The 9,857-nt window shown below is 36.3% G+C and overlaps 1 protein-coding gene across 3 annotated transcripts in view; it reads right to left on the minus strand.

Moving 5' to 3' along the window:
- Positions 1-9,390: 9,390 nt before the first annotated feature.
- mbnl3 (muscleblind-like splicing regulator 3) overlaps positions 9,391-9,857 on the minus strand; it is a 16,943-nt gene continuing 16,476 nt past the window's right edge. The window contains exon 6 of one of the 3 annotated variants that reach the window (XM_037675241.1): positions 9,391-9,780. In XM_037675241.1, coding sequence (XP_037531169.1) covers positions 9,638-9,780 — 143 coding nt within the window. In that variant the 3' untranslated portion in view covers positions 9,391-9,637. The remainder of the gene's footprint in view (positions 9,781-9,857) is intronic. The other 2 variants (XM_037675242.1, XM_037675243.1) reach the window with 2 other exon arrangements.

Genomic DNA, 9,857 nt, shown 5'->3' on the forward strand with positions numbered 1-9,857 from the left:
ATATACTTTTTGGTTATATACAAACTATACAACTACAACAAATATTATTCTATTTTATTCTGTGTTATCAGCTCTCTTGAGAGCAGAGTAAGAGCTAGGATAATGCTGGGGTGTTATCTTTACTACTGTTAGGAGTCACCCTGATGAGTAAAGTCTTTCTATGCAACCAAATAAAAACACAGTTTTGTTGGTTATCTAGCATCTTTCTTTAACCTTCTGCAAATAATAAGTTTTGTGATTAGCAAATTTAGGGTTTTCTTCCTTCCAGTTTGTTTTTTGATAATGTCACGTTCTAAACTGTTACATTTTACATACATGTAACATTTTATATGTAAAACCTGAGCCAGTGGGGTCATTGAATGCTTGATTTAGGGAAAATTGGTTTATTTTTTTGTGCTTTCTGCCCATGAACAATCTTCATTTATAGAATGACTGACAGTAAGTTGTTTTATAAAAACCTTTGGGTAGGGAGCAGTATTTGCCTTTCAAAAAAATCACTAAACTTAAATTAACTTTACAATGTTCTGATGTGATAACCTTGAAACAGGACACTTTTAACATTCCATATAAAGTATGTGAGGGATATTTGATATACTATATGAGTAAATGGCATGGTTGTGTTCTGAGGTGTATACAGTAAACACATTAATGTTCTGTTGCTGAATTTACTTCTTGCCATTAAATGACACTGGTTTGACAATGTGATAAAAGAAATGCAGAAGAGTTTGTGAGTTTAACCATCGTCTCTTTTTCCATTAATGCCACAACAGGCGTATCTGACTCCCATTCTAAAAACAGCACACATTTATTTTAATGTCAAGGAATACACGTGTAAAAACCAGCACTGGAAAGGAAGATGCGGCAAGACAATCACCATGATGTGTTTTTATTCAAGGGTCAAACAGAAATCGCAGAACTCATCATAGGCACGTGAACAGCTATAGAGCAAAATAAAGTAGCGTGTAGCAAAGCAGCACAGACGAGCACCACAAGCAGAAAGCTGAGTGAAACTAAAGCTGACAGCAGCCTGTCTGTCTTAAAGTGTTACAGTTTATATTCTTATGGCTTAGTCCTGAACAGTCTTTGGGCCTCTTCACGTTCCACATGCCGCCGTTCAGTCCATGACTTTTGTCCCTATCTTATGACACGATGTAATGATGCTTTGATTTTGAATAAAATTAATATTTTTACACAGTCAGTTTTGCACAATGAAGGCACATTTACAACTGAAAGTACCATCGACAACACATTTTTTTTTTTTAGATTATTCACTCGTAACTGATGGAGACCAAAAATTTCTGCATATCAGGGTCAAAAAGAACTGCAGTCGTTGTAAAGAAGCTGTGGGGAGTTTGAGTACAGCAGAGACCCCAGAGCCTTTCACTCTGAAGTCGTAAGTCAAAAAGCTGTGAACAGATTCACCAGGATGACAATCAGTTCACAATAAGGACAAGAGCCGAGGAAACCAAATCCCTGGCTTTCAGAGCAGCTTTAAGCATGATGTGATCATTTCTGCAGGAACAGACTAGAAAACATGGCCGTTTTAAGTTTGGACTAAAATCCAGATGGAAATGCAAAATTGCTATACTCTGAAATGATTATAAGGGGGAAAATACAACCAACCACAGAAAATAACAGAAATAAGTCAGTTTAAAACCTTACCAACACAGCTGACGTGTTTGTTCCTGGTTTTATGTTTCCTGGTTGTTTTCAGCCTGCAGGTGGAGTGGCTGTGCTTGTATCCTGGGGATTTACTCTTTGTATATTCATGATGAGCTTTTAAAATCAGGATATCTTAAATTTACTGCAGACTGACCTGCTGCTCGAATCCACCTCTTCTCTTTGAACAAAGTCACACTTTATCAAATAATAATTTACGCCAAACTGAAAGAAATGTTTGTCTAAAGCAAACTCATCACAGCGCATCAAAAAAAGGTCCTCATAAACACAAATAAAAAGATAAATACCCTCAAAACAAGCTTTTCACACAGCAATAAACAAACATTTTATTAACAATACACCAATTATCTTAATCATTTCTTTTATGTTTATTCAAAATAAATTTAGCGTATTTTAACATATTTTATGTACATAAGTGCAAACAAGGTGAACATCAAACATTCGTATACACCTCAGTCAGGACTGACATCACCCAGCACAGCTGGGCACAGAGACTTTATGACCACATTCTGGGCCAAAACTGAAACAGAACTCGTTAACTCCACAGAACCAGGCGGTCCGGGCCGCAGGAGACAAACCAGTTTAGATTTTACAGGAAAAAAAATCTTTCAGTTCATCCAAACTCCTCTTCACCTCCCTGACAGGTACATTTTTGCCTTAAACATCCATTTTTATTTCCTAAAAACAAAATGTACAAGAAGATAAACATCAACAAAACAAAAGGAAAATAAACAATTAACCAATATATTTTCAGAATTTAAAATTATGTTGCAAAAACAAAACAAAACAAATAAATTGCATCCTCTTTTTGAATAATTTAGCATAATAACTCAATTTATATATATATATATATATATATATATATATATATATATTAAAAAAAACTTAATAGAGTAACAAAAAAGTAGCACTGTTGCCATTTTGTTGCCATAGTAACAGCAACGATAACCATTAACAACAATGTCATCAGTGTGTACAAATTATTTTTGTGTTATATCTTCCTGTTGATCTAGACAAACTAATAAAGGTTATTTTAATAAACTTATTTTCATGCCATCTTTTTAATGTTACAAATATTAGTTACAATTATTACATTATTGTTTTTATAACTATCACATCTTTGTACAGTAATGGAGAACTAGGGCCTATTTGTATTTTTAGAAATAAATATAAACATTTACATGCTAACAGATGGGATCACAGTAATCCAAACTGTTTATGTTTAATGTTTTAGGATTCAACACCATGTAGGGAAAATATAGTGAGACAAGTGTGAAAGGTACATTTTTTTCACCTAAACAAATAAGATACCATATTTTTCGGACTATAAGGCGCACTTAAAATTCTTAAATTTTCTCAAAAATCGACTGAGCCTTTTTTTTTTCCCATTCAACTTTTATTTACACAGATACGATGGAGCTTTAGGGCCATGCAAAAAAAATAAAAATCTAAATAAATAAAATAAAATTACATTGCCACACTAAGAAAAAAAAGTAAAAGCTATAAAATTACAAGAATAAAGTCATAGAATTATGAGAATAAAGTCATATGAGGCTTTTTTTTTTTTTACAGCTTTCGTAATTTTTTTCCCCACGAATCGGCTCCAACGTGACCTGTCAATCAACCCAGTAGGCGTGTCTGCAAATGACCAATCAGAAGCTAAATGCTCTTTACCTGCAGAGAGCAGGAACGTACCTTACTGTAAGCAGGTTCAAAGTTCGGATATTAATAATAATCTGATGTGCTAACAGATTACGATTACACAGTTTCTCTCACTGAGCGCCGTTTGAAAACGAAAACAAAAAAAATGAAGTCATGACGTAATGACGTCACGTATGTGCATCTCAGAAGCAGCGTACAAAAACACACCAGTAGGTGGCAGTACTGGAACACGTTTTGAGTAAGAGTGTCAGTAAAAATAAAGTTTAACAAACATTCTTCATTTTACCACAGTTAAAATGCAGTAAACCTGCTTTATCATGTCGGAGTTCGGATAATATTATGACTCAGTTAGCTTCGGATTGGTCATTTGCTGACACGCCTACTAGACTGATTGACAGGTTGCGTCGTGGATCCGACTCGTGGAAAAAAAAAAGACATCTGTTAAAAAAGAAAAAAAAAAGTCTCGTACAACTTTATTCTAGTAATACTAAAACTTTATTCGACTTTATTCTCATAATTTTATGGCTTTTATTTTTTTTCTTAGCGTGGCAATGTATTTTTTTTTTTTGCGTGACCCTAAAACTCCGTCGTAATACAGGTTAGTCTCATTGAGCCACGAGGACTCATTTACAAGAGAGACCTGTTCCAGACAGAACAGGTCTTATAATCCGGTGCGCCTTATGTATGAAAACAGACCCTTTCATTGATATCGCGGCTTATAATCCGAAAAATATGGTAAATCTAAATGTCCAAACTCAAATGCATCCATGAGACACAATTAGTTTAATCAAGTATTGTTTTTTATCCCCAGCTGGATAAAAATCAGTGAAGGCAGCCTGACAATGGCAAATCACACCTGTCCATCATCATCTTTGAGTTGGAAAAAATAAATCAGGCTTATTTAGAGATAAACAGGCGTGCAGAGCGTGTGCAGTTTGATCCACTGTGCAGAAGTACATGAAACACATTCTTACTCGTGTCACTCCCATGTCTGTAAATAAACAATAGGAACCAGAAAACGTTTAATTTTAGCTACCAGGAAAACAGGGAAAGAAGAGCTTGATTTATGCACAAACTGACATTGTTTTACAGAAAACACATTGCAGTCTAAAAGTATAATTATGTGGAACGAAAGTGAAGCTTTGGGGTAAGTTACATTCACCTTTGACTCAAATCATTGCCCCTGTCTCTGTGTCGTTTTTGTATTTTAATATTTTATTGTGTTTCATTCCTCAGATGCTGGTTGCTTAGCAAACTCACTGCCAACGTTCCTGAATGTTACGTGTCATTTAGACACGGTTTCTGCACATTTCAGACGAACTGGATTCGACGTATTGCTTCTTAAGCTTGTTTGACATTTTTAAACGACTTGGTTTCTCCCAGTTTCCAGCCAACGTTAATGAAGCTGCTAGTTCAACATGAATATTTAGAAACAAATATGAAGCTTTTAGCTAAAGTGGAAAGAAGGTGAGTTCTGTTCCTTAAGCGTTGGACACTGGTGTTGGCTCGTGTTTATAGAGAAGAAAACAATAAGCAACTGCGTCCGCAGTTTCCTGTTTACACCCCGCAAACTACCCCCCCAAAAGAAAGAAAGAAAAACAAAAAACAACTAATATTTAAATCAAATTCCAAAAAGACCTTAAAAAAACACTAAAGGTCCCACACACACTGACTCGTTTTCTTGTCCAGTTAAAATACACATTCTTTTTTTAAAATTATTATTATTATTTTATTTTTAAGTAATTTGGCTAAATTTGTCAAAGGAAGAAAAAAACAGAAGAATCTTGGAAAAATTCACAGAATTCAAAAAGGAGTGCTTCAAAAGCAACATTTTGTATCTGTAATCATACTTTAGAAAAGCTGTAATTTTACTGAACAGTTATGTGCAGTAAAGCCCTGTTTCACATGGCTCATATATTTCTGACCCGTGCTGCAAAATGGGTCAGAACTGTCACAGGCTGCAGTGCAAAATAGGTGAAAACATATATTTATATATATTTATATTTTTTTGTCGTAATTGAGTTTTCCACGTAAATTAGTTTATAAAGACACAATCTAGCAATCCCATTAAATAAAAAAGCATATAATCTTCCTAATCTATCTTTAAATCAAAGTTTTCTAACATGTATGTCTTTAGAAATAATTCTTTGTCTTACAACTCTTATCATTTCCTAGTATTTATCCATTTTTCTGGCTGCCTTAGCATGGGGGAAATCCCTTTGTATATTGCTTGGCATCAATGAGGATTTTAGGCATTCCCTCTTTTTTTTATATGGTACTGGAATCCAGAGTGACATCATTTTAGACTAATAAAAATCGAGTTTCTCCCAGGCTAGCCTGTTGCTAGCCAGGTGATAAATTGTCAAATTTTAATGAATTTCGTATAATTTTGAGGTATTTGAGATGGAGAACTTTAAAATAATAACTACTGTAGATAGTTCCTGGAGAAACTTTGACAGGGACTGCCACATTGCAGCTATTTAAAATTTTTGATTTGACTGTACTATGTGTTGGGGTCCGCTCTCAGCTACCACCATATCAAACTTCAGCTCAATGTGGCAAAAATAATAATAAAAAAAAATCAATGAGTTATAGTACTGTACTTTATTTATTTTAAAGCTTTGGTGGCCATCTTGGATTTTTGATTTGGCTTCAGTATGCGATAGGGAACCTTCTCAGCTATAACCTCACCAAAGTTCAGCTCTGTATGTGTAAAAATAGCCGAGTTAAAACCATTTAAATTTAGCTCTGGTGGCCATCTTGATTGTTGTTTTTTTTATTTCTTCAGTATTTATGGTGAATAGCTCTCAGCTATGACCACACCAATTTTTTAACTTAATATCTCTAAAAATGGCTGATTTATAGTTTGTTTCAATGAGAAAAATGGCATCTTTGTTTGCAAATTGCATCGCCATGGTAACTCGAAACGCCAATAAAAGTAACAGCACAGAACATGGCGCCAAGCCAGTCGTTTTGATATAACATTTGTGGGGGTACACTTTGCAGTTTACTCCGCATTAAAGTTGAAAGAAGAACAAGACCATTTTCAGGTGGATAATAATAGATGGCTGCCTCTCTAGGCAGTCCCCAATAATTCAATACAGTAGTCCCTCGTTTATCTCGGGGGAACTGTACCCTGAAGCCCCATGATAAGTGAAAAACAGCTAAGTAGTAATAGTAGTGAGTACAAATAGTAAATAGTAGTTAAGACGTTTTAAACCCTTCTCACACTCTTGCAATATTCTAAACAATGTTTCTAAACTCTAAACGCTCTAAAAGAGCACAGCATGTCATGAACTCAGCTCTCTGCCACGCTGCTCTCTGCACCTGCCAGTGCTCTTGGCCACGCCCAGTTCTCCGCAGCAGAACGGAGGAGCTGCAGGAGGAAGTTTCTCTTGCAGTGTGGGCTGCACACAGGTGCTAAATAATTCATTTAAAATAAAAATTCCAAGCTGATCATGCGGCTCATCCGTCAATCAGCCAATTGTGTGTCATGTCCAATCTTATTTTGAAAAACCATGATAGAGCGAGTCTGCGAAAAACGAACTGTGAAGTAGCGAGGGACTACTGTATTGGAGAAAAAACCTTAATGTGACTCATTTTGTCAGCACTGGTCATATTACTATTACTGTGTTCTGCCAGTTTCTGCTCCAACATGCTGAAAATCCAAATTATTACACACGTGACCGCACAGTTCTCACACACGTGTTGTAAAATTGAGCTTGAGGACGTTATTTGAATCCAGGGTTTTTTAAAACAAAACATACAAACAGAAATCAAACTATACAAGTCGGAGGAAATAAATTTTCAGATAAAAACAAAACAAAAACAAAAAAAAGCTAAAGTATGATCATAAATACATGTGTTTTCAAGAAAACCTTTTTGAACGAGAGTAAATCACATCTGCATGAACCTGAACGGCGTACATCAGAAACTATAAGGTACATTTCTGAAAGTGAAAAATATCTTTAGAAGTAGTCACACCACATATTGACATTAAATATAAATCTAAATATGAGTACACACTTTTCTACATCTTAGCACAGTATCATTATGGTACCTCTGACATAGTTTCTATACAGTAAATCGTTACATTTCAGCATGCCTGTCTTTTAGAGGGGCATGTGTATAGTTTTTGCATTTGATACATTCACAAGACATTAACATTCTTTAAAATGAATAATGTTCAGTGGGAAACGCTGTTAACATCTGCAGCGTTTAAGAGCAACGAAACCTGCGATCCATGTTCTCTTTCTACACGCACTGATTTATTTACTTCTTACGTTAACAGAAAGATAGCACAGGTGTCTCTGAGAAAAAACAACCAGCTGTGATCTCTCATTATGTTGATTTACTTGGACACTTTGAGCACTGGTCAGTTCTTACAGTGTGCTGACGGCGATGATTTAAGGAGATCTGAAAGAGGCACATTTGATTTTGGATTAAAGTGATTTCAGCCCAGTTTTTAAAAGTTTAGTTTTACACACAAACAAAGCAGTCCCTTGCAAACGTACTTGAATATGTACCCCCACCCCACCCCCCGCTCCTCTCATAACAGCTGTGGTTTTATTATTCAGAGTCAGATGCAGCAGTAGAAAAGAGGACCACACGAAGTCAGAACAGGTCGTTTTCAAGTTCTCTGATTTCTCCCTGAAGAGCCATTGGACAAAAATCTGTGCCACATATTCACCCAAAAATAATCACACAAAGAAGTCGCCTTTCTGAAATGGATCTCTGTTGGCCATTTACACTTACTTTAGAGGATTTACTGAAGTGTTGAAATAAATAGAAAGTTTCTTGCATATCCAGTGGACTTCAGGCACAACATTAGGAAACAAACCCAGCTCTTGTCTCGTGCAGTGACTGACATCAAATGTAAAATAGGTGCCTTTTTTTTAAGTTATTGACCAAAGAATGGACTAAACAATACAATTAAGTTTGATGTAACTGAAGGCACGATGAAGACAAACAAACAAGGGTTCACAAGTTGTTTAACGTGAAATTATAAGGGGGAGTGGGACGAACAAACGCCTTTTTAAATTCCTCACACATAACCCATACTAAAATAAATCTATCACTAATCAAAAATAATAGCTTACTGCTCAAACTTTATTTTTTTTTGTAGCCTGAACTATTATTGATGAGAGCTGCGCAAAACAAAGAGGATTTCTTGTGGAGAAGGCGATCCCACCTGCTTTAAGGCTGTATGTTATTTCAAAGACAAAATAATTCAAACCACCACCCTAAAAACTAAAGAGAAAAACAACAAGGTGAATAGGTTCCGATTTATATGGCTAAACATCTTGGTTCCCAACCCTGGTCCTTGAGGAACACCATCCTTGATGCTTTAGTTGTTCCCCTGTTCCAGCACACCTGATTCAGTGATTTAATTACTTCCTCGTGTTCTACAGAAGCCTGCTAATCAGGTGTGTCGGAGCAGAGAAACAACTAAAACATGCAGGATGGTGTTCCTCAAGGACCATGTTTGGGAACCCCTGCATTTGTTACTAGAACCTACATGCTGGCAAATAAATGTGAATAAAATAATTTTTAACCCAACCACATCCCTGAAACATAATAAATCTGTGTAGATTAGTACAATTTGATGAAATCCTCCTTCATCAGGATCAACTGGCTAATACATTCCTAATTTGTAATCAGTATTGCCTTTAGTTGCAAATAACTTATTAATTTCTGTTAATTAATTTAGGAAAGCATGTTTCCCCTGCAGATAAGCAGAAAAGTAGCCAAAGGCACAAACAAATTATCATCAACTCCTAATTGATATTTCACCAGATGGGATTGAAACTAAATGATAAGCAGGACATGAAACAGCATAAACATTTTATCTGACGTCATGTTTTAAACATAAATATGACAGGTTATGAAACTCTCTTTCATGCTGACAACATGTCATAGTTATCGACCAGCAGTAGGTCTGTTCGAGTTTCCAGAAGGAACATTTCTTACTTTGGAACCATCAGATGCGTTTTGGGCTGCCTCAGGTAATGGCTGCAACCCATAAAGGGCATTTAGTCTTTAATGTGTGTGTTCAAGTGTGCGTGTGCCCTTTGCGACACACGTAAGGTGTGGTCATGTATGGCTGTCAGAACAAGGGACCTCTATTGCTCATCGAGTCACTATGCATCGGGAGGGCTGCCGTGAAGCAGCAGAAATAAGTCCTAGCTTGTATTGCATGAACCGTCGCAGCTTTCAGAACGTCGTGAGAGAAGTTTCCCACTCAGTCGGTGTGCACATAGGCGAGGCACGTGTTTGCTGCAGGGCTTCAAGGACTTTAACTGGGGTTACGTGAAAGGCTTACTGAGTTCAGAGCCACTGGAGCCGACACCAGCAGTTTGGGGACGGGGCAGAAATGGGTTTCCATGGGAACACACTGGAGGTCCACTGGATCAGAGGTCAGAATCTCTGAGGGATCTACTGAAAGAAAGAGAACGCAAGGAGAGAGGAGGAGCAGTGAAACTTCACAGATATATATATATATATATATATCTGTG

This window comes from Nematolebias whitei, chromosome 4 (assembly GCF_014905685.2).
Source record: "Nematolebias whitei isolate Nwh7 chromosome 4, NemWhi1, whole genome shotgun sequence".
NCBI classification, from domain to species: domain Eukaryota; kingdom Metazoa; phylum Chordata; class Actinopteri; order Cyprinodontiformes; family Rivulidae; genus Nematolebias; species Nematolebias whitei.